Genomic DNA, 26,083 nt, shown 5'->3' with positions numbered 1-26,083 from the left:
GACAGTCAACCACTAGGGAGGACCATTTAAAACCAACAGGGATAGTCAACCACTAGGGAGGACCATTTCAAAACAAACAGGGACAGTCAACCACTAGGGAGGACAATTTAAAAATGACCAGGGACAGTCAACCACTAGGGAGGACCATTTAAAACCAACAGGGATAGTCAACCACTAGGGAGGACCATTTCAAAACCAACAGGGACAGTCAACCACTAGGGAGGACCATTTAAAAACGACCATGGACAGTCAACCACTAGGGAGGACCATTTAAAAACAACCAGGGACAGTCAACCACTAGGGAGGACCATTTAAAAACGACCATGGATAGTCAACCACTAGGGAGGACCATTTAAAAACCAACAGGGACAGTCAACCACTAGGGAGGACCATTTAAAAACCAACAGGGATAGTCAACCACTAGGGAGGACCATTTAAAAACGACCATGGATAGTCAACCACTAGGGAGGACCATTTAAAAAACGACCAGGGACAGTCAACCACGAGGGAGGACCATTTAAAAACGACCAGGGACAGTCAACCACTAGGGAGGACCATTTAAAAACCAACAGGGACAGTCAACCACTAGGGAGGACCATTTAAAAACGACCATGGATAGTCAACCACTAGGGAGGACCATTTAAAAACGACCATTGATAGTCAACCACTAGGGAGGACCATTTAAAAACCAACAGGGACAGTCAACCACTAGGGAGGACCATTTAAAAACCAACAGGGATAGTCAACCACTAGGGAGGACCATTTAAAAACGACCATGGATAGTCAACCACTAGGGAGGACCATTTAAAAACGACCAGGGACAGTCAACCACTAGGGAGGACCATTTAAAACCAACAGGGACAGTCAACCACTAGGGAGGACCATTTAAAAACCAACAGGGACAGTCAACCACTAGGGAGGACAATTTAAAAATGACCAGGGACAGTCAACCACTAGGGAGGACCATTTAAAAACGACCATGGATAGTCAACCACTAGGGAGGACCATTTAAAAACGACCATTGATAGTCAACCACTAGGGAGGACCATTTAAAAACCAACAGGGACAGTCAACCACTAGGGAGGACCATTTAAAAACCAACAGGGACAGTCAACCACTAGGGAAGACAATTTAAAAACGACCAGGGACAGTCAACCACTAGGGAGGAACATTTAAAAAGTGGAATTTTTAATCACCCGCAACCTTTTTCGAGAATGACTGCCAGGGTAGGAAGATTGAATACTGAGACTCAATCCCTCTAAACTGGAACAACCATCTCAGTAACGGGTGAAATAAGTCCAACTTCTAACAGCTAACAACTTCCAACTTCAGGAGGCTGAAGAAATTCGGCTTGTCACCAAAAGCACTCACAAACTTCTACAGATGCACAATCGAGAGCATCCTGTCGGGCTGTATCACCGCCTGGTACGGCAACTGCTCCGCCCACAACCGTAAGGCTCTCCAGAGGGTAGTGAGGTCTGCACAACGCATCACCGGGGGCAAATTACCTGCCCTCCAGGACACCTACACCACCCGATGTCACAGGAAGGCCATAAAGATCATCAAGGACAACAACCACCCGAGCCACTACCTGTTCACCCCGCTATCATCCAGAAGGGGAGGTCAGTACAGGTGCATCAAAGCTGGGACCGAGAGACTGAAAAAACAGCTTCTATCTCAAGGCCATCAGACTGTTAAACAGCCACCACTAACATTGAGTGGCTGCTGCCAACACACTGACTCAACTCCAGCCACTTTAATAATGGGAATTGATGGGAAATGATGTAAAATATATCACTAGCCACTTTAAACAATGCTACCTAATATAATGTTTACATACCCTACATTATTAATCTCATATGTATATGTATATACTGTACTCTATATCATCTACTGCATCTTTATGTAATACATGTATCACTAGCCACTAAAACTATGCCACTTTGTTTACATACTCATCTCATATGTATATACTGCACTCAATACCATCTACTGTATCTTGCCTAAGCTGCTCTGTACCATCACTCACTCATATATCTTTATGTACATATTCTTTATCCCCTTACACTTGTGTCTATAAGGTAGTAGTTTTGGAATTGTTAGTTAGATTACTTGTTGGTTATTACTGCATTGTCGGAACTAGAAGCACAATTATTTCGCTACACTCGCATTAACATCTGCTAACCATGTGTATGTGACAAATAAAATTAGATTTGATTTGATGTAGAATCTTTCTTGCCTTCCAAAGAAACATCAAAGAAACCTTTTTTTCAAAACGGTTCTTAGGATGTTAAAGGTTCTAGATAGAACCGTTTGCCTTACAAAGAACCCTTGTCTTCCAAAAACAGGGCTTCAGATCAAAACGGTTCTTGTTAGAACCCTATCATTCCGCAAAGAACCCTTTTGGAACAATATTTTCTAAGAGTGTAGGACACTTAAAAAAAACGACCAGGGACAGATTATCACCAGGGAGGACACTTAAAAAATGACTAGGGACACATACAGAAGCTGCCCAAGGTAGTGGGAGATTTGGGGCTTCCTGTTGATGTCCCAGGCTAAATGATCCTACATCGACTTCTAGTTGCATATTAGAAGGAGATATTACCAGGGTAGGAGGGACTGTAGACATCTTCCAGGGACTGATACAGATCATACAAGGAGAAGAATGTTTGGTGACCTGTGTCACAGAGGACCAGGGCAGCGATTCTCCTCACCCCAATCACGCAAGGCAGCAGAGCTCTCATATCAGACCATGTGACCCATATAGAACACTGGATGATGTCACTCTGAAGACCAAGCTAAAGGCCAAGCTCCTACACTCTGCCATAGCCCTATTGTAAATGCAATCAATACGTATTGTAAAGCATCTCAGGCAAAACTACATACACATACAGTAGATGCCTCTGACAATGGTTGATGACATTTGTACCTATACAAAGAAGAAAATGGCCGACACACCACTCAGGCAAATTAGAGAGTGGAGGGGTCTCTCTTCATCAAGCAAAGAGCTGCTATTGCAGGATCCCCTTCTCATACCAGTATAAATAGACAACACACACATAACACCAGCAGCAGCCCCATCCCCCAAGCCGAGACCATCCGCACACACACATAAAACACGCACACGCACACACACACACACGCACACATGCACACACACACAAACACGCACGACCACACACACACACACACGCACACACACACAAACACATGCACACACAAAAAGACACACACACGCCCGCACACACACACACACACACACACACAACCATCACCTCCACTTGACTAGCATTACAAGGTGCTCCTTCAGTTTATCTTAGCTAAAGCCACTCTGTAGTCTATATAAGACATTACCAATCAGTAGAAAGCTGCTCCTATATAAATCTTGGAGGTCCACCTCAATCCCCCAGGCTCCTGGCCCCGAGTGAGACGGAGGCATACCTATCATTTCCTTCACTTCCTTCCTTTCCATGCAAAAAAAAAGCTAGGATCAGCTTTCCGCTTGTCAGTCAATATAGCTCTGTGTTACATGAGATGGAGGGGAGGGGGAGGACAGGGGCCAGGCTAGAATATACCTTTTCTGCTATGCTTCCTACTGATTGATAATGTCCTATAGACAACAGGGAGTCGGGGGGGGTTATGAGTCACTGGATCTGTAATAGAAGCTTCATGAGTTGTATGAAATCATTCGACAGTGTTGGCAATGAACGGTGACACAGCAACTATAATGTGAGTGTGATGTGAGCAACTAACCTGGTGAGTGTAATGTGAGCAACTAACCTGGTGAGTGTAATGTGAGCAACTAACCTGGTGAGTGTAATGTGAGCAACTAACCTGGTGAGTGTAATGTGAGCAACTAACCTGGTGAGTGTAATGTGAGCAACTAACCTGGTGAGTGTAATGTGAGCAACTAACCTGGTGAGTGTCAGAAGAGTGATCAGGACAGGATAAACTGCAGCCTCAGTGAGAAGACAATACAATATTACCCACTGGACACAGAAACCTAAACCTTGTTACCACAAGGATGAAATGTGTCAACGGTATCTAGTGTTTAAGCGTCAAGCTTGAGGCTAATCACGTTTGGTTCCTCTACTAATGAAGGGTTTGATACAACGGACACTTCTTTCAAGTCTAATGGCTGTTCTGGTTATAATCAAAGTCCTGTAAAGGATCTTAACATGTGCACCTATTTTCAAATAAGGTTTACGTAAAAGTATGATTCAAGTGCTTCCTTATCTTAGCTACTGGCACCGGTCAGTGGTTCATTATCTCAGCTACTGGCACCGGTCAGTGCTTCATTATCTCAGCTACTGGCACCGGTCAGTGCTTCATTATCTCAGCTACTGGCACCGGTCAGTGCTTCATTATCTCAGCTACTGGCACCGGTCAGTGGTTCATTATCTCAGCTACTGGCACCGGTCAGTGGTTCATTATCTCAGCTACTGGCACCGGTCAGTGCTTCATTATCTCAGCTACTGGCACCGGTCAGTGCTTCATTATCTCAGCTACTGGCACCGGTCAGTGCTTCATTATCTCAGCTACTGGCACCAGTCAGTGCTTCATTATCTCAGCTACTGGCACCGGTCAGTGCTTCATTATCTCAGCTACTGGCACCGGTCAGTGCTTCATTATCTCAGCTACTGGCACCGGTCAGTGCTTCATTATCTCAGCTACTGGCACCGGTCAGTGCTTCATTATCTCAGCTACTGGCACCGGTCAGTGCTTCATTATCTCAGCTACTGGCACCGGTCAGTGCTTCATTATCTCAGCTACTGGCACCGGTCAGTGCTTCATTATCTCAGCTACTGGCACCGGTCAGTGCTTCATTATCTCAGCTACTGGCACCGGTCAGTGCTTCATTATCTCAGCTACTGGCACCGGTCAGTGCTTCATTATCTCAGCTACTGGCACCGGTCAGTGCTTCATTATCTCAGCTACTGGCACCGGTCAGTGCTTCATTATCTTAGCTACTGGCACCGGAAGGTCTTCATTATCTCAGCTACTGGCACCGGTCAGTGCTTCATTATCTTAGCTACTGGCACCGGAGGTGCTTCATTATCTCAGCTACTGGCACCGGTCAGTGCTTCATTATCTTAGCTACTGGCACCGGTCAGTGCTTCATTATCTCAGCTACTGGCACCGGTCAGTGCTTCATTATCTCAGCTACTGGCACCAGAAGTGCTTCATTATCTCAGCTACTGGCACCAGTCAGTGCTTCATTATCTCAGCTACTGGCACCGGTCAGTGCTTCATTATCTCAGCTACTGGCACCGGAAGTGCTTCATTATCTTAGCTACTGGCACCGGTCAGTGCTTCATTATCTTAGCTACTGGCACCGGAAGTGCTTCATTATCTCAGCTGCTGGCACCGGAAGTGCTTCATTATCTCAGCTGCTGGCACCGGTCAGTGCTTCATTATCTTAGCTACTGGCACCGGAAGTGCTTCATTATCTTAGCTACTGGCACCGGAAGTGCTTAATTGTCTCAGCTACTGGCACCGGTCAGTCCTTCATTATCTTAGCTACTGGCACCGGTCAGTGCTTCATTATCTTAGCTACTGGCACCGGAAGTGCTTCATTATCTCAGCTACTGGCACCGGTCAGTGCTTCATTATCTTAGCTACTGGCACTGGTCAGTGCTTCATTATCTCAGCTACTGGCACTGGTCAGTGCTTCATTATCTCAGCTACTGGCACCGGAAGTGCTTCATTATCTCAGCTACTGGCACCAGTCAGTGCTTCATTATCTCAGCTACTGGCACCGGTCAGTGCTTCATTATCTCAGCTACTGGCACCGGTCAGTGCTTCATTATCTCAGCTACTGGCACCGGAAGTGCTTCATTATCTTAGCTACTGGCACTGGTGGATGTGCTTCATTATCTCAGCTACTGGCACCGGTCAGTGCTTCATTATCTCAGCTACTGGCACCGGAAGTGCTTCATTATCTTAGCTACTGGCACCGGTCAGTGCTTCATTATCTCAGCTACTGGCACCGGTCAGTGCTTCATTATCTCAGCTACTGGCACCGGTCAGTGCTTCATTATCTCAGCTACTGGCACCGGAAGTGCTTCATTATCTCAGCTACTGGCACCGGAAGTGCTTCATTATCTCAGCTACTGGCACTGGTCAGTGCTTCATTATCTCAGCTACTGGCACCGGTCAGTGCTTCATTATCTTAGCTACTGGCACCGGACGAACTAGCTCATAATATTTCAGGAAGCCGCAGAGCATATCAGTCCTCCGTGAAGTGAAGGATAAAAGTTGAAGGGAAGGGATGCTCAATATACATTCCAATGACTTAAAGGTTAAAGGTTAAAGGTGAGTTTTTAATCATAAAATGAACAAGGTAGTGTGGTCAAAGACTTTAGTAACTTAGTTGTAGTCATGGTGTGGTTACCTATAAAAAATTATTTGGTGCAGGGGTTTTGAAATATTTATGAACTTATTTTTGGATACCTTTGGAACTACCCACAATGCACTATTGTCAACGTCATATGGAGAACTGGTGCTACCTAAGTATCTCCAGCTGGCTAACGTTAGCTACTAGCATGTATTCACATTCAAAACCAAGTGTTGGCATTGGTGAGATACTATGTACACCGACGAAGAAGAAACCATAGAAATGAATGTGAAAAACTGCCTCTCCTCTTTTCCTGCATGTTTGGTAGTGGTAGTCGAGCGTTGTAGTAGTTTTCCATCGTCCGTAGCTAGTGCAGTGATACCCACAAGGATGAGCTTGCTTTGAAGTGGGACCAGTTGGATTGGAGGGAGGGAACCGCAAGCCCATCTACTGTATGCAGTTTCACCACGGAGGACTTCGATGGTTTAGTATAACCAATGAAAGAAAGGATTCAGAGTGATGCAACCTCTGTTCCCTACCGACCTACAGATACATCAGCAGTGATGGAGATGAACCGGGTAAATTCTATGTGGATTTACCATACTATATCGAATTGGATTAGCTGACTCTCCCTTGGCAGGGCTAGTAGGGCTAACGTTAAGGCTAGTTGGCTAACAACCGTGCAAGTTCATTTATAACAATAAACTCAAAGTATTTGCTTGTTAGTTGGCTGAAAATTTGACTGAAAATCAGTAATCATGAGCACAAACAATTTGGATTAATTCGAAGTTATACATTTGAAGTTATTTCTGTTATTTCTGTTGGGAGTTTGACATTTATACGGACTAGGCGGGTCCTCCACATGACATTTTCCCGACATGACTTCAGCATTTTCTAGAATTCTGAAAACTGGAAAAATAGAGTAGTGAGGTGTGATGTTGTATTGGGACTTTTGATGCAGATTCAGATCTGACATGTGGTTTATACAATCTACCGTTTAAACCGACTCTAAACGGTGTAGTAATGCATTCACACAGTTTCTTGACTGTGTTCAACTCGCTAATAATCACTGAAATGAAATGCTAGACAGTCAGGGACAGCATCAAAACTTCTCCAAACTATTGATAAGTGACTAATTTTTAGCACATTTTAACCACAATAAAATATAACACACTTTCAGTGCGGTTCTCAGGACTACAGTGAAGACTGAATGCAGTCTCCAGAGCAAATACGTTTAACACTGCTGGCTTAGAACCAACTCTACTGATGAGAAGAGAAACCACTGGGTAAAATGGCCACTCAAACAAGTGCTCTTGCCTAACAGCAGAATAGCCTACTGGAGATATAACATGAGTAACTACACTTGTTACGGCAGGTGGCTTATTTTGAAATGCACTGGGTTAGGTAGGAGGGGCTACCGGAGCAGGTGACCCGGTTCGAGGACAAGGATAGGGAGAGAGTCTGCGCTCCCATTTATTTCCTCCAATCAAACATAGTTTTAATTTCCATTGGTTTGTGTCGGTTTGGGTATTGAACACACAGATTATTGAAATATACTGATAAATGCTGGAGAGTTGGTAATACTGCCTGGATCGTTTGGCACAGCAACTAATAGACAAAGGAACTCCGGTATTTAACAAAATGAAATTGCTTGCAGGTGTGCTCAGAGCATAGATAGTTATAGAGGTCTCTAGTGCCCAAAAGGCTATATAACATGGGTAGCACCATTAAGGACTGTGTATAGCCTCGCTACTGTTATTTTTCACTGTCTTTTTACTATTGTTTTTATTTCTTTACTTACCTATTGTTCACCTAATACCTTTTTTTTTTTTTTTTTTTCACTGTTGGTTAGAGCCTGTAAGTTAGCATTTCACTGTTGGTTAGAGCCTTTCACTGTTGGTTAGAGCCTGTAAGTTAGCATTTCACTGTTGGTTAGAGCATGTAAGTTAGCATTTCACTGTTGTATTCGGCGCACGTGACAAATAAACTTTTGATTTGATTTGACTGCTACTTTGCGATCTATATACATCTCTACGGTTATGATGTGCCTGCAATTAACTGGTCAGTTAACTAAAGAGGCTAAGAAAAATGAACACCTTTTCTACAATACTCAACACTAATTGCAAGTAATTAAGCATTTCTCAATCTAGAAAATTGCTTCTTTCAATATCAGTGCTGCTGCTGAAGAGCCATATAAGACAACATCCTCTTTGCAGAGAAAACCCCTATAAACATTTTAAAAGTCACAGCTGACATCATCATTTATTCTTGCCTGGCTTGGAGGTTGTGATCCTGGCCTATGTTCCAGGTACATCAATAACAACCAGCATCTGTTACACACAAACACACTCTGGCATAAACACACACACTCTAACATAAACACGCACGCATACACAAACGCACCACCCATAAAGTACTGCAGCATGTCTGTCCACTCCTGAACTGTGTCAGTAAAATCAGAGTAAAACCTGTTAATCTCTCTCTTTCTATCCTTCTATCTCTCTGTCTCTCTCTCTGTCTCTCTCTTTCTCCCCTTCCTCTCTTTGTCTCTCTGTCTGTCTCTCTCCATCTCTCTCTCTCTCTCTCCTCTCCTCCAGATGTACCTGCAGGTTCAGCTGTTCAGTCAGTTTAATTAAATTCAAAGGTCTTTATTGGCATGGGAAACATATGTTAACATTGCCAAAGCAAGTGAAATAGATAATAAACAAAAGTGAAATAAACAATCAGAAATGAACAGTAAACATTACACTCACACAAGATCTATAGCATGGCTATGTACGATGTTGTAACAATGTGCAAATAGTTAATGTACAAAAGGGAAAATAAATAAACATAAATATGGGTTGTATTAACAATGGTGTTTGTTCCTCACTGGTTGCCCTTTTCTTGTGGCAACAGGTCACAAATCTTTCTGCTGTGATGGTGTACTGTGTTATCTCACCTAATAGACATGGGAGTTTATCACAGTTGGATCTTTCTAATTCTTTGTGGGTCTGTGTGTTCAGAGAAGCCCTTGGCGTTTTCCTATTTAGTTACATTACAACCCATAATTTGAAAGGGTTTTTATGTGGATTTCATGTAATGGACATACACAAAATAGTCCAAATTGGTGAAGTGAAATGAAAAAAAAGGACTTGTTTCAATAAATGAATAAAAAATAGAAAGATGGTGCGTGCATATGTATTCACCCCTTTGCTAAATAAGTTCTGGTGCAACCAATTATCTTCAGAAGTAACATAATTAGTTAAATAAAGTCCACCTGTGTGCAATCTAAGTGTCACATTATCTGTTACGTGATCTCAGTATATACTGTATACACCTGTTCTGAAAGGCCCCAGAGTCTGCAACACCACTAAGCAAGTGGCACCACCAAGCAAGTGGCACCATGAAGACCAATGAGCTCTCCAAACAGGTCAGGGACAAAGTTGTGGAGAAGTACAGATCAGGGTTGGGTACTAAAAAAATATTTGAAACTTTGAACATCCCACAGAGCACCATTAAATCCATTATTAAAAAATGGAAAGAATATGGCACCACAACAAACCTGCCAAGAGAGGGCCGCTCACCAAAACTCACAGACCAGGCAAGGAGGGCATTAATCAGAGAGGCAACAAAGAGACCAAAGATAACCCTGTAGGAGCTGAAAAGCTCCACAGTGGAGATTGGAGTATCTGTCCATAGGACCACTTTAAGCCGTACACTCCACAGAGCTGGGCTTTACAGAAGAGTGGCCAGAAAAAAAGCAATTTCTTAAAGAAAAAAATAAGCAAACATGTTTGGTGTTCACCAAAAGGCATGTGGGAGACTCACCAAACATATGGAAGAAGATACTCTGGTCAGATGAAACTAAAATTGAGTTCAGGATGTTTTTTATTGGCAAGGACTGGGAAACTGGTCAGAATTGAAGGAATGATGGATGGAGCTAAATACAGGGAAATTATTGAGGGAAACCTGTTACAGTCTTCCAGAGATTTGAGACGGGACGGAGGTTCACCTTCCAGCAGGACAATGACCCTAAGCATACTGCTAAAGCAACACACAAGGTTTAAGGGGAAATATTTAAATATCTTGGAATTGCCTAGTCAAAGCCCAGACTTCAATCCAATTGAGAATCTGTGGTATGACTTAAAGATTGCTGTACACCAGCAGGAACCCATCCAACTTGAAGGAGCTGGAGCAGTTTTGCCTTGAAGAATGGGCGAATATCCCAGTGGCTAGATGTGCCAAGCTCATAGAAACATAACCCAAGAGACTTGCAGATGTAATTGCTGCAAAAGGTGGCTCTACAAAGCATAGACTTTGTGGGGGTGAATAGTTATGCACTGGAGGGGGGTGAATAGTTATGCACTGGAGGGGGGTGAATGGTTCTGCACGCTCATGTTTTCAGTTTTTTTGTCTTATTTCTTGCTTGTTTTACAAATAAGTATTTTGCATCTTCAAAATGGTAGGCATGTTGTGTAAATCAAATGATACAAATCCCCCCAAAAATACATTTTAATTCCAGGTTTGTAAGGCAATAAAATAATAAAAAATGCCAAAGGGGGTGAATACATTCGCAAGCCACTGTATGTGTCTCTAATATAGCCTGTCTACTCTTGAGAGGCAGGTCTGCCTATGGTGACCTTTCTCAAAAGAAAGAATTCTCCATGGAGAGTCTCAATTTGGTGTTTGTCACATTTTGTGAATTCTTGGTTGGTGAGCGGACCTCACAACCATAAAGGGCAATGGGTTCTATAACTGATTCAAGTATTTTTAGCCAGATCCTAATTGGGATGTTGAATTTTATTTTCCTTTTGATGGCGTAGAAGGCCCTTCTTGCCTTGCCTTGTCTCTCAGATCGTTCACAGCTTTGTGGATGTTACCTGTGGGATGGCAGGTAACCTAGAGGTTAAGAGCATTCGGACAGTAACAGAAAGTTCACTGGTTCGAATCCCCAAGGAGGCTCCCCGAGCCCTGATGACGTGGCCCTCTGCCGATTTAGAGGGGGTGGGTTAAATGCTATTCAGTCATGCAACTGACCAGTTATCCCCTTTCCCTACCTGTGTTGCCGAGGTAGGTATATATTTTTGTATGTTCTTAGGGCAATGGTGTCTAGAAGGAATTTGTATTTGTGGTCCTGACAACTGGACCTTTTTTGAAACAACATTATTTTTTGTCTTACTGAGATTTACTGTCGGGGTCCAGGTCTGACAGAATCTGTGCAGAAGACCTAGGTGGTGCTGTAGGCCCTCCTTGGTTGGGGACAGAAGCACCAGATCATCAGCAAACAGACATTTGACTTCAGATTCTAGTAGGGTGAGGCCGGGAGCTGCAGATTGTTCTAATGCCTTCTCTAATTCATTAATATACAGTATATTTTGAAAGGGTGGGGCTCAAGCTTCATCCCTGTCTCAACCCACGGCCATGTGGAAGTTGGTGGTTGAAGATATCCCTCTAGTGGTGTGGGGGCTGTGCTTTGGCAAAGTGGGTGGGTTTATATCCTTCCTGTTTGGCCCTGTCCAGGGGTGTCATCGGATGGGGCCACAGTGTCTCCTGACCCCTCCTGTCTCAGCCTCCAGTATTTATGCAGCAGTAGTTTGGGGGGGCTAGGGTCAGTTTGTTATATCTGGAGTATTTCTCCTGTCCTATCCGGTGTCCTGTGTGAATTTAAGTATGCTCTCTCTAATTCTCTCTTTCTCTCTTTCTTTCTCTCTCTCAGAGGACCTGAGCCCTAGGACCATGCCTCAGGACTACCTGGCATGATGACTCCTTGCTGTCCCCAGTCCACCTGGCCATGCTGCTGGTCCAGTTTCAACTGTTCTGCCTGTGATTATTATTATTTGACCATGCTGGTCATTTATGAACATTTGAACATCTTGGCCATGTTCTGTTATAATCTCCACCCGGCACAGCCAGAAGAGGACTGGCCACCCCACATAGCCTGGTTCCTCTCTAGGTTTCTTCCTAGGTTTTGGCCTTTCTAGGGAGTTTTTCCTAGCCACCGTGTTTCTACACCTGCATTGCTTGCTGTTTGGGGTTTTAGGCTGGGTTTCTGTACAGCACTTTGAGATATCAGCTAATGTACGAAGGGCTATATAAATACATTTGATTTGGAAATAAATCAGTATGTTTTTAGCCACACACTTGGGGTATGTGTACATGGATTTCATAATGTCGCATGTTTTTCCCCCAACACTGCATTTCATCACTTTATATAGCAGACACTCATGCCAAATTGAGTCAAAAGCTTTTTTGAAATCAGTCAGTCTCTCTCTCTTCTTCTCCAGATTCATCTGCTGATTCATCACTACACTCTCTCTCTCTCTCTCTCTCTCTCTCTCTGTCTCTCTCTCTCTCTCTCTCTCCCCTGCCTGACACCTTATCCCACATGAAAAGTGTTGGGTGCCCTCTCTGTACACACATACCCATAATGAAACTACTGATTCCAGTACAGTGCTTTACCCGAATGACTGAATCCAAGGGTTGCATGATCCAATTAGTTCAATGTAGAAATACTGACTTACTGCTTCCGTTTTACTCAATCAGTACGGTCCTGTATTAGTGCTTCAAAGATGTGAAGTGGAAATAGATTCATGCATATTGTATGTGTATAAAGGATTTAGAAAATGTACAAAATATACCAATATGTACGTCAAAACACACACACAAACGTTGCTAGTCATACTACTGTCTGCGGCTGCAGTCGACTTACCAACTGTGTGGTTCTGGGGTGAGTTGCTGGTGAAGTGCTACAGAAAATCCAAAAAAGCTCCCTTTCTCCCCCTCCTTGATCAGAGTCATGCTAGTATCCAGGTTGAACCCTGCGGCCGTCAGGGAATACAGGGAGAGAAGGAGCAAAAGGAGAGGAAGACACCAGGGCTGTGAAAGAGAGACTCCATGTACCACATGTGGTGCCATAGTCCTGGAGAATGAGCAGGTCCCTCAGCAGAGCAGGTCCCTCAGCAGAGCAGAGCAGGTCCCTCAGCAGAGCAGAGCAGGTCCCTCAGCAGAGCAGGGCCCTCAGTAGAGCAAGTCCCTCAGCAGAGCAGAGCAGGTCCCTCAGCAGAGCAGGTCCCTCAGCAGAGCAGGGCCCTCAGTAGAGCAGGGCCCTCAGTAGAGCAAGTCCCTCAGCAGAGCAGGTCCCTCAGCAGAGCAGGGCCCTCAGTAGAGCAGGTCCCTCAGTAGAGCAGGTCCCTCAGCAGAGCAGGGCCCTCAGTAGAGCAGGGCCCTCAGTAGAGCAAGTCCCTCAACAGAGCAGAGCAGATCCCTCAACAGAGCAGAGCAGGTCCCTCAGCAGAGCAGGTTCCTCAGCAGAGCAGGTCCCTCAGCAGAACAGAACAGGTTCTTCAGCAGAGCAGGTCCCTCAGCAGAGCAGAACAGGTCCCAGTTCAGTTACAGATTAATGAAGAGTTGTGTAATTATTGTGTTTAAATTGATGAACAGCAAAGACAGAATGGGTTTCTGCTGTTTGAATCTCCTGGATCGGTACATTTCCCTTGTTTCCTTCTCTCCTTCTCTCTCTCGCTCTCCTCCTCCGTTTTCTGCTGTCAGTCTGTGGAGCAGCCTGAGAAAATGTGGCTCTGTCCGAGCTACTGTAGCGCGTGTGTGTGTGTGTGTGTGTGCGTGTGTGTGTGTGTGAGGTGTGTGTGCATCCCCCTCTGCTGTGTGACAGAGAGAGACAGAGGACAAGTGCCTTGAATAGCCCACACCTCCCCTACCGTACTCTTTCAATATCTCTCTCTCTCTCCCATCCTGCTCTCTCTCCCTCTCTCTCAGCTGACATCAACACTTAATGGACTGCTGCCAAAATACCAGGCTGAGTTGTCAAGATACTTGGACTCAGTTGAATAGGAAAAGACTGAAAAGAAAGTATGAGAGTTTTTTTTAAATCTGTTAAACTCAGTGTTTAAAAGGCATATTTTCCTCTGAAGTAACTATAGTACTACAGGTGTCTGGTTATCTGAGAAGAAAAAGAAGAGGGAACATAACATTTAGAAAACATTGACGATACCTCTGGCAGGTTGAACACGGTTGATCAATCATCAAACATTGACGATACCTCTGGCAGGTTGAACACGGTTGATCAATCATCAAACATTGACGATACCTCTGGTAGGTGAACACGGTTGATCAGTCATCAAACATTGACGATACCTCTGGCAGGTTGAACACGGTTGATCAATAATCAACTGAAGGGCTTCTTTCTTCTCCTCCTTTACAGAGAACAATCTGGGCTGGAATCCCATAACTTCCAGTAATCAGAATTAGAAAAAGCGGAAAATGGCATTTAGAAAATAAGGAAATTAGCTGTTGATAGCTGCTAGCCGGGAAAAAAAAATGATTGAAGATAGTTGCTGGAGAAACAGTAAAGTTGTATAAAAGTAGTTTTTCTTTCAGAGATCTGCTTGGAATCCCATAACTTCTGGAATGGACCTGTCTGACAATAGTGCAAAGTAATGTGCGCAGTGACCCACGATATGTAAGGACAACCCTGTAAGGACAACCCTGTAAGGACAACCCTGTGAGGGGATCAAGCGGAGAGTAACAGAGGTATCTGTGATGTGGCATGAAAATGTGACCAGAATTACAGGAAAACAACATTTTTTAAATACATTTTAGAAAAAGGCTGTAATGTAACAAAATGTGGAAAAGGGGAAGGGGTCTGAATACTTTCCGAATGCACTACCTGCTTTGCCAAACCAAAGTGCAGTGTCCAGTCAGTCATGCCCTCACAGCATTGTCCACAATTGTGGGAATGTTGTTGTACCCGGCCAGCCACAGCTGTTCTGATTGGACCAGCTGATTCCTGTCCTCCTGTCACTAACCTAACGTAGCGTAAAAGAAACGCCTGAAACTAGATCCCTCTACATACTAGTCTTGACAAGAAGGGGAAAAAACTGTCTGGGGAGATTCTCTTCTGCACTGTTCAACCAATCCAGAAACTGTGGGGGAGGTTCTCTTCTGCACTGTTCAACCAATCCAGAAACTGTGGGGGAGGTTCTCTTCTGCACTGTTCAACCAATCCAGAAACTGTCTGGGGAGGTTCTCTTCTGCACTGTTCAACCAATCCAGAAACTGTGGGGGAGGTTCTCTTCTGCACTGTTCAACCAATCCAGAAACTGTGGGGGAGGTTCTCTTCTGCACTGTTCAACCAATCCAGAAACTGTGGGGGAGGAGTTAAGATGGAATGTTGCCTCGTCCAAAATCATTTAAAAAAAAACGTCTTTCCATTTCCTTTGAAAACCCAAACAAAACTCCTTCCCACCAAAACAGGCTGAAAATCAACTCTTACACTAAAACAAACGTATTGTCATAATTTTCACAATTTCCTATTATTATTCCAACCTCATAGTGTGGAAGTATAAAACATGGGGAAAATCACACGTTTTTGACTGAACTGAGCCTTTCAGTTTCGGACAGAGCGGCACAAACGGATTCCAAGGGGCCATGAGATACAGAATATGAAATTAGGAGGTATGTTTTATCACTTGCAAGTATTTCACACTTCATTTTTTCCCATATTTTTTTTGTAAAAAAAAAAAAAAAAAAAAAAATCTATCAAAGTCTATATTTTCCTTATCTGACAATAAACGGTATACTGTGACAGACTGCAGTGGTCAGTGTACACTACTCGCTGATGATTCAATGAGTGATCTGGATCAGTCTTAGATGCTTGCTCTTGCTCAGCTCTCAACGTTGAGAACATCATGTGAACTGCTTGGCATCACAAGCCAGGGGAACTCCCACATAGTGGAATAAAGCAAGCATGGGGGGCCTGGCCATGGGGGACCTGGCCATGGGGGGCCTGGCCATGGGGGGCCTGGCCATGGGGGGCCTGGCCATGGGGGGCCTGGCCATGGGAGGCCTGCACTGAGCTGTTGGCTGGCTGGCTGGCGCTGAAGCACCTGCTCTTGTTGCCCTCTGCTGCTCAGGGGTGGTGTAGGAAGGGAGAAAACACAGCCATGTATCAGGGGATATCAGGGGAACGCCAGTAGCTTACCTTTTAGACTCCGTAGGAGTCAACAGACATAAATCAGGTCAAGCCTGCAGGTAGGTCCTTCTGTAATGCAGAATGGTAAAAATTCCTTAATCTTTAATTATACAGTATGGTTCTTCATTAACTCACAATGATGTCAACTTTGAATAGGTTTATATGGACAAGTCAATGTACTAACAGTTGAGTAGTTTGTATCTACTGGTCAAAAACAAAGCAGGTAGAGCTTAAAATAGCTTTTTTTCCCCCTATGGATATTCATTACACTCAGGTTCCTTGATGAAGCACTGATTACCTCCATCAAGTTCTTTGGCCAAGATGTTGGCCTGGGGCACCTTTTTCACACAGCGTCTCACAGTAGGAGTGCTGATCTAAGATCAGTTTTGCCTTCTTTTAAAAAAAAAAAGTTAATAATAAAGAAGATTGTAATGGGCAAATTCTAGATCAGTACACCAATGAATTAATGCCATTCACAGCTCTATCTCTAAAAACTCTGTTTCACACAGCGTCCTCTCTGATTGTTATAGATAATCACCAGGGCTTGTATTATCTTCCATTTTGTTTGTTTTTGTATTTATTTGGACACTTTTTTATTTATTTTTTACTTCCTGCTCCTGAATGATTTTTCTTCTCAGAAAATAGGACGGAATCAATCTGGGAGGCCTGCATGGCATCAATAGCATTCCCTATTGTTTTCCTCATATCAATCAAGCCTGTGTTAATAAATCAAATGTAGTATTTCTATTAACATAATACACATACTACTAATATAATAATTTACTTAGTACATACTGTACATACTGTACACCAAAAACATAACTATGGACAGAAAGACACACACACACAAACTCCTTTACACAGAATGGTATCCTTAAAACAGAATGGTATCCTTAAAACATAATGGTATCCTTAAAACATAATGGTATCCTTAAAACAGAATGGTATCCTTAAAACATAATGGTATCCTTAAAACAGAATGGTATCCTTAAAACAGAATGGTATCCTTAAAACAGAATGGTATCCTTAAAACAGAATGGTATCCTTTACACAGAATGGTATCCTTTACACAGAATGGTATCCTTTACACAGAATGGTATCCTTAAAACATAATGGTATCCTTTACACAGAATGGTATCCTTTACACAGAATGGTATCCTTAAAACAGAATGCTATCCATTAAACAGAATGCTATCCATTAAACAGAATGCTATCCATTAAACAGAATGCTATCCATTAAACAGAATGGCTATCCATTAAACCTAAAACAGAATGCTATCCATTAAACAGAATGCTATCCATTAAACAGAATGGTATGCTATCCAAACAGAAGATCCATTGCTATCCATTAAACAGAATGCTATCCATTAAACAGAATGCTATCCATTAAACAGAATGGTATCCTTTACACAGAATGGTATCCTTTACACAGAATGGTATCCTTTAAACAGAATGCTATCCATTAAACAGAATGCTATCCATTAAACAGAATGCTATCCATTAAACAGAATGCTATCCATTAAACAGAATGCTATCCATTAAACAGAATGCTATCCATTAAACAGAATGCTATCCATTAAACAGAATGCTATCCATTAAACAGAATGCTATCCATTAAACAGAATGCTATCCATTAAACAGAATGCTATCCATTAAACAGAATGCTATCCATTAAACAGAATGCTATCCAAAAACTGCAAACTAAAAATAAATAAAGAGGAGATCCAAGGAATGGCAAGTCAGTGAGTTTTGAGAAAATATCTTTAATGGCAGCTTGGGCTCAGAGCCCAGAATGTGTTACAGAAAGTACACTAGGTGGTAGAGGAGAAACAAAAGTTAACAGAAAGATCTCCTGTGACAGTGTGTGTGTGTCACAGGAGGCTGGTGAGGGGAGAACATCCCATAATAATGGCCGGAACCATTCTACCCATTCCGCTCCAGCTATTCCCACGAGCATATTCTCCCCAATTAAGGTACCACCAGCCTCCTGTGGTGTGTGTGTGTGTGTGTGTGTGTTTGTGGCAACACAGGATCTGTCTTTTTCAGCCATCTATTTCCTGTGTTTGGAGCAAAATCCACTTGTCACTTTAAATCTCGCTGGATTGAACACTTTTATACTCGTGCTTGTGCTTGTCATTTTTCCTGTTTTCTATTTTTATGTGTTTATCCTTTATTTAACGGGGCAAGTCAGTTAAGAACAAATTCTTATCTACAATCAAGGCCTAACCCAGACAATGCTGGGCCAATTGTGCGCCGCCCTATGGCGGGACTCCCAATCCCGGCCAGTTATGATACAGCCTGGAATTGAACAAGGGTCTGTAGTGACGCCTCTAGCACTGAGATGCAGTGTCTTAGACCGCTGCGCCACTCGGGAGACCACTCGGGAGACCACTCGGGAGACCACTCAGCAGACCACTCGGGAGACCACTCAGCAGACCACTCGGCAGACCACTCAGGAGACCACTCGGGAGACCACTCGGGAGACCACTCGGGAGACCACTCGGCAGACCACTCAGCAGACCACTCAGGAGACCACTCGGGAGACCACTCGGGAGACCACTCGGGAGACCACTCGGGAGACCACTCAGCAGACCACTCGGGAGACCACTCAGCAGACCACTCGGCAGACCACTCAGGAGACCACTCGGGAGACCACTCGGGAGACCACTCGGCAGACCACTCGGCAGACCACTCGAGAGACCACTCAGGAGACCACTCGGGAGACCACTCGGCAGACCACTCGAGAGACCACTCAGGAGACCACTCGGCAGACCACTCGAGAGACCACTCAGGAGACCACTCAGCAGACCACTCGGGAGACCACTCAGGAGACCACTCGGCAGACCACTCGAGAGACCACTCAGGAGACCACTCAGCAGACCACTCGGGAGACCACTCAGGAGACCACTCGGCAGACCACTCAGGAGACCACTCGGGAACGTTTAGGACCTTGGAAACAATGACTTGTCAAACACATTCGGGTAATGGCTGAATTGGGAATTGAACTAGGTAATAATTGAATACAGTTGAAATGTTTACATATTAGAATGAAAAATGAAATAAACTTCCGAAAGTCTGTGGAAAAAGTCCCCAACTGTCATACTTGAGTAAAAGTAAAGATACCTTAATAGAAAATCACTCAAGTAAAAATGAAAGTCAACCAGTAAAATACGAATCGAGTAAAAGTCTAAAAGTATTTGGTTTTAAATATACTTCAGGATCAAAAGGAAATGTATTTGCTAAAATACAGTGACTTCAGTGATAAGTATTCCCTTGACTTGATGCGTTACAGCCCCTGAATTTAAAATTGATTCAATTATATTTTTGGGGGTCACTGGCCTACACACAATACCAAATAATGTCACCGTGTAATTATGTTTTTCAAAGATTTTACTAATTCATTTCAAAATTTTAAAAATCTGAAATGTCTTTCTCTGCAATGAAAAGCCAACTGGCATTTACTCCTGAGGTGCTAAACTATTTCCCACTATTAACCACTGTGTTTATTATTTGACCCTGATGGTTATCTATGACCAGTTTAAACGTCTTGAAGAACGATCTGGCCTACATTTCTGTACTCTTCAAATCAAAATCAAATCAAATCAAATTTATTTATATAGCCCTTCGTACATCAGCTGATATCTCAAAGTGCTGTACAGAAACCCAGCCTAAAACCCCAAACAGCAAGCAATGCAGGTGTAGAAGCACGGTGGCTAGGAAAAACTCCCTAGAAAGTATCTTTTATAATCTTTACCAGCACAGCCAGAAGACTGGCCACCCCTCAGAGCCTGGCTCCTCTCTAGGTTTCTTCCTAGGTTCCTGCCTTTCTAGGGAGTTTTTAATTGCCATTGTGCTTCGACATCTGCTTTGCTTGCTCTTTGGGGTTTTAGACTGGGTTCTGTACAAGCACATTGTGACATCTGCTGATGTAAGAAGAAGCTTTACAGATAACTTTGATTGAGTCAATAAGTATTAAACCCCTTTGGTATGGCAAGCCTAAATAGGTTCAGAAGTAAATATGTGCTTAACAAGTCACATAATAATTTGCATGGACTCACAGTGTGCAATAATAGTGTTTAACATGATTTTTGAATGACTACAATCGAGCAGAATCGAGAATTTGAAACACAGATTCAACCACAAAGCCCAATGCCTCGCAAAGAAGGGCAGCTATTGGTAGATGGGTAAAAAAAAGGGAATATCCCTCTACACTTTGGATGATGTATCAATACACCCAGTCCTTCCTAACTCAGTTGCCGGAGAGGAAAGAAACCACTCAGGGATTTCACTATGAGGCCAATGTTGACTTTAAAACAGTTACATAGTTTAATGGCTGTAATAGGAGATAACTGAGGATGATCAACAACATTGTAGTTACTCCACAATAATAACCTAATTGACAAAGTGAAAAGAAGGAAGCCTGTACAGAATAAAACATATTCCAAAACATGCACCCTGTTTGCAACAAGGCACTAAAGTAATACTACAAAAAAATGTGGCAAAGCAATTCCTGAATACAAAGTGTTACGTTTAGGACAAATCTGTAATGACTGACGCTCGAAATGAGAAGCAGGTACGGGGAGTCAACATTTAATCAGGAACAAACAGGTAACAAAACAGGAACAGTGTCAGCACACGGGTAAACAACATCAAATTACAATCAATGCTGAAGCAGGGAACAGAGCGGGGAACCAGACAGATATAGAGGAGGTAATGACGGAGGTGATTGAGTCCAATAATCGCTGATGCGTGTGATGGGGGGGGGGGCAGGTGTGCGTAATGATGGTGGCAGGTGTGCGTAATGATGGTGGCAGGAGTGCGTAATCCTGGGGAGCCTGGCGCCTTCGAGCGCCAGGGAGGGGGAATGGGAGCAGGAGTGAAAAAATCCAATGCAACACATTACTGAGTACCACTCTTCATATTTTCAAGCATAGTGGTGGTTGCATCATGTTATGGGTATGCTTGTATTCGTTAAGGTCTGGGGAGTTTTTAAATAAACGGAATGGAGCTAAGCACAGGCAATATCCTAGTGGAAAACCTGGTTCAGTCAGACTTCCACCCAGTGATGATCCGTCATTCAGGGCATGTTTTGAGCCCCACCTGTTTTTCCCCTGTTTTACATGTTATTTGGCATTAATACGTGTCACTTATCAGTTTGCAAACAATGTAAAAAAAACAACAACAACATTGAGTTAATAAAGCCGCATACAAACATGGTCTATTTTTTGCTTTCTTGAGTAAGGCAGCTCCAAAATGCAGGAGAGAGCTCAAAAAATGCAAGCCCCTTGGGTGCTGCCATATAGTTAAATTAGTTAAATTTGAAGTGCCCAACCAAGAAGGCTCAAGGTCAATGGCCCCAGATAAAATTACGTCAAATCAAGTTACAGTGGGGCTAAAAAGTATTTAGTCAGCCACCACTTGTGCAAGTTCTCCCACTTAAAAAGATGAGAGAGGCCTGTAATTTTCATCATATGTACACTTCCACTATGACAGACAACATTAGAAGAAAAAATCCAGAAAATCACATTGTAGGATTTTTAATTAATTTATTTGCAAATTATGGTGGAAAATAAGTATTTGGTCACCTACAAACAAGCAAGATTTCTGGCTCTCACAGACCTGTAACTTCCTCTTTAAGAGGCTCCTCTGTCCTCCACTCGTTACCTGTATTAATGGCACCTGTTTGAACTTGTTATCAGTGTAAAAGACACCTGTCCACAACCTCAAACAGTCACACTCCAAACTCCACTATGACCAAGACCAAAGAGCTGTCAAAGGACACCAGAAACAGAATTGTAGACCTGCACCAGGCTGGGAAGACTGAATCTGCAATAGGTAAGCAGCTTGGTTTGAAGAAATCAACTGTGGGAGCAATTATTAGGAAATGGAAGACATACAAGACCACTGATAATCTCCCTCGATCTGGGGCTCCACGCAAGATCTCACCCCGTGGGGTCAAAATGATCACAAGAACGGTAAGCAAAAATCCCAGAACCACACAGGGGGACCTAGTGAATGACCTGCAGAGAGCTGGGACCAAAGTAACAAAGCCTACCATCAGTAACACACTACGCCGCCAGGGACTCAAATCCTGCAGTGCCAGACGTGTCCCCTGCTTAAGCCAGTACATGTCCAGGCCCGTCTGAAGTTTGCTAGAGAGCATTTGGATGATCCAGAAGAAGATTGGGAGAATGTCATATGGTCAGATGAAACCAAAATATAACTTTTTGGTAAAACCTCAACCTGTCGTGTTTGGAGGACAAAGAATGCTGAGTTGCATCCAAAGAACACCATTCCTACTGTGAAGCATGGGGGTGGAAACATCATGCTTTGGGGCTGTTTTTCTGCAAAGGGACCAGGACGACTGATCCGTGTAAAGGAAAGAATGAATGGGGCCATGTATCGTGAGATTTTGAGTGAAAACCTCCTTCCATTAGCAAGGGCATTGAAGATGAAACGTGGCTGGGTCTTTCAGCATGACAATGATCCCAAACACACCGCCCGGGCCACGAAGGAGTGGCTTCGTAAGAAGCATTTCAAGGTCCTGGAGTGGCCTAGCCTGTCTCCAGATCTCAACCCCACAGAAAATCTTTGGAGGGAGTTGAAAGTCTGTGTTGCCCAGCAACAGCCCCAAAACATCACTGCTCTAGAGGAGATCTACATGGAGGAATGGGCCAAAATACCAGCAACAGTGTGTGAAAACCTTGTGAAGACTTACAGAAAACATTTGACCTCTGTCATTGCCATCAAAGGGTATATAACAAAGTATTGAGATAAACTTTTGTTATTGACCAAATACTTATTTTCCACCATAATTTGCAAATAAAAAATCCTGCAATGTGATTTTCTGGATTTTTTTCCCTCATTTTGTCTGTCATAGTTGAAGTGTACCTATGATGAAAATTACAGGCCTCTCTCATCTTTTTAAGTGGGAGAACTTGCACAATTGGTGGCTGACTAAATACTTTTTTGCCCCACTGTATATCTACAGTACTTTTGATTGGACAGACATCATACTTTCAAAATCTTAGCTAGCAGTCATCATCATGAATCAAGTCATACAATCTACTGGCAAATCCATTTTAATCCTTGTCATATGAAGAGAAATAATTAAGAGAAATGACAGATAAAACATATTGGTGCTTATCAGCTATAGGACATAAACATTACACAACAAGTTGGAGATCGCAAATTCAACAATGAGTGGTTTGGAAGGAATCAGTGTGTAACTGCAACCATTGCAAGGCAATCACTAGCATGCTCTTCAGTGGAGTGGATGTCTGGTCCAAGTCTGGGTTTAACACATGCGCTTGAATCACCGTACCATTGAAGTGTTTACTTACAAGCCCTTAACCAACAATGCAGTTCAAGAAATAGACTTAATTTTTTTTATTTATAAAAAGTAACAATAAAATAACAATAACGAGGCTATATACGAGGGTATAAATGTCACGATCATTGGAAGCATACTCGGTGGATACAACGTGCAGCGTGATCTGGGTTCCACATCTTTTATTTAAGTCAGTGAACCACATAACAAAAGAATAAACTAAACGTGACGACAATGGAGTGCTAACAGGCAACTACACATAAACAATATCCCAAAAACACAGGTGGGGAAAATGACTACATAAATATGATCCCCAATTAGAGACAACGATTACCAGATGCCTCTAATTGGGAATCATACAAAATCACCAACATAGAAAAAGTTAAATCATTGATCCCCAAGTTTAGATTGACAGTACTGGTACCCTGTGTATAGAGCCAGATGCCTCAGTACTGGTATGTGGGAGTTATCAGTACTCATTGAAATCAGCCTAGTTATCAACATGGTACCCTGTGTAAAAAGTTATCATTACTCATTGACTCAGTACTGGTAGAGCCCCTCAGTACTGGTATAGAGCCTAGTTATCATTATCATTACTACCCTGTGTATAGAGCCTGACTCAGTACTGGTACCTTGTGTATAGAGCCTAGTTATCAGTACTCATTGACTCAGTACTGGTACCCTGTGTATAGAGCCTAGTTATCATTACTCAGTACTGGTACCCTGTGTATAGAGCCTAGTTATCATTACTCAGTACTGGTACCCTGTGTATAGAGCCTAGTTATCATTACTCAGTACTGGTACCCTGTGTATAGAGCCTAGTTATAGTTACTGAATGTGTATCTATTATTACATGTTCTACTTTTCTTTCTCTCTGCATTGTTAAGAAGGGCTGTAAGTAAGCATTTCACTGTTAGTCCACACCTGTTGTTTACAAAGCATGTGATGTTTTAGCATGGGCAGGGCCATTGAGGCCTTCCAACGTGCTTCTGTAAGAGTACTCTTCTGGCGTTGAGTTTAATTTTTTTTTTTTTTTTTTAAATGTACCTTTATTCAACTAGGCAAGTCCATTAAGAACAAATTCTTATTTTCAATAACGGCCTAGAAACAGCGGGTTAACTGCCCGCTCGGGGATTTGAACTTGCAACCTTCCGGTTGCTAGTCCCAACACTCTAACCACTAGGCTACCCTGCTGCCCCATGTAATCAATCATCGACACGAGCTCCAACTTGTAGCACCAGTCAGTCATGGAGATTTATTCTGATAGAAACCACACAAAATTGCACGTCCTGCAATGCACGGCTCACCATCCAACTCTGCACGTGACACACTGTACAAAATATACGAATATACGAAATATACAAATACTTTTTTGGGAGATAGTGGACTCTTGCTTTTTGGTTGGATTCATTTGTGGTTTGATGGTGGGGAGATAATGGCAAAGGGAAGAGAGAGGAAGAAGAGAATGAGGAAAGCAGGGTTGGATTTGAATTGGAGGAAGATGGCAATAAAAAGACGATGTGGTGTCAAAAGAGTTGGGTGCAGTTCAATCAGTGAAGGTAAGTAGACTTGTGATATTTGTTTGTGTTTGTTCTGACCAGAGTATAGCGGACACTCTGTGACACGCAACTTGTGTTTCTTGCTTTGCTCTTAGGAACAGGGCACCTTTGAAAGTAGTGATTTCTGGGGGTAGCTTTAAGTGTGGAGGTGGAGCAATTGAAGGTGAGCGTGGTGGAACAGATGAGTCACTGTCAGTCCTTTTGAATTTTGAGTCATATATTAGTTTTCAGGTGCCACGTTTATGGCCATGTTGGAGTAGTTTGTAGGAAGGAGATTCCAAGATGTGGGAAGTGTGCAGGAGGGTATGCGATAAAGGATTGTGTAGTTTTGGCAGATAGAAGTGTGTGTGTGTGTGTGTGTGTGTGTGTGTGTGTGTGTGTGTGTGTGTGTGTGTGTGTGTGTGTGTGTGTGTAAAAACTGTAGGGGTGCCCATGTTGCTGGGGATCAGAAGTGTCCGGTGAGAGAGAGGCCTTTTCAGGTGTCTAGAGTCAGAGTAGTGCAGAAGGTGTCGTATGCTGAAGCAGTGAAGAAAGTAGAGGAGGATGGGTCAAGGGTCAAGGGTCAAGGATCCTGAGAGGAGAACATCTGTGCCAGCACAGAGATATAGACCAACGAGTGATGTTTGCTTCAGTAAGGTTGGCTTCTTAGCGTTCATAGCAATGGTTATCAATTGTACCACAGAAATGGAATGTAAATCACAGCAAATAGATGTTGTGGTGGCAGCTGCAGAGAAGTATTTGGGTATACGATATTTGACTTTGGAAGAGTTACAGGGTGTGTTGAGTGGTGGTGTTTTTCTCTTTCCCCATTTTTGTTTATATTATAGTCCAGTTGGTGGCAGTAATGCAACATATTGGATGCCAACCGCCGTTAAACTCCAAAGAAG

At 43.2% G+C, this 26,083-nt stretch overlaps 1 protein-coding gene across 1 annotated transcript in view; it reads right to left on the bottom strand.

Moving 5' to 3' along the window:
- Positions 1 to 14,020, bottom strand: part of LOC112237061 (integrin alpha-7-like) — an 83,021-nt gene extending 69,001 nt beyond the window's left edge. The window contains exon 1 of the mRNA XM_042304929.1: positions 13,029 to 14,020. Coding sequence (XP_042160863.1) covers positions 13,029 to 13,234 — 206 coding nt within the window. The 5' untranslated portion in view covers positions 13,235 to 14,020. The remainder of the gene's footprint in view (positions 1 to 13,028) is intronic.
- Between the last annotated feature and the right edge of the window lie 12,063 nt (positions 14,021 to 26,083).

Source organism: Oncorhynchus tshawytscha, linkage group LG02, assembly GCF_018296145.1.
Source record: "Oncorhynchus tshawytscha isolate Ot180627B linkage group LG02, Otsh_v2.0, whole genome shotgun sequence".
Taxonomy (NCBI): domain Eukaryota; kingdom Metazoa; phylum Chordata; class Actinopteri; order Salmoniformes; family Salmonidae; genus Oncorhynchus; species Oncorhynchus tshawytscha.
The sequence above is the reverse complement of the archived record's forward strand: the minus strand, read 5'-3'. Positions and strand labels throughout refer to the sequence as shown.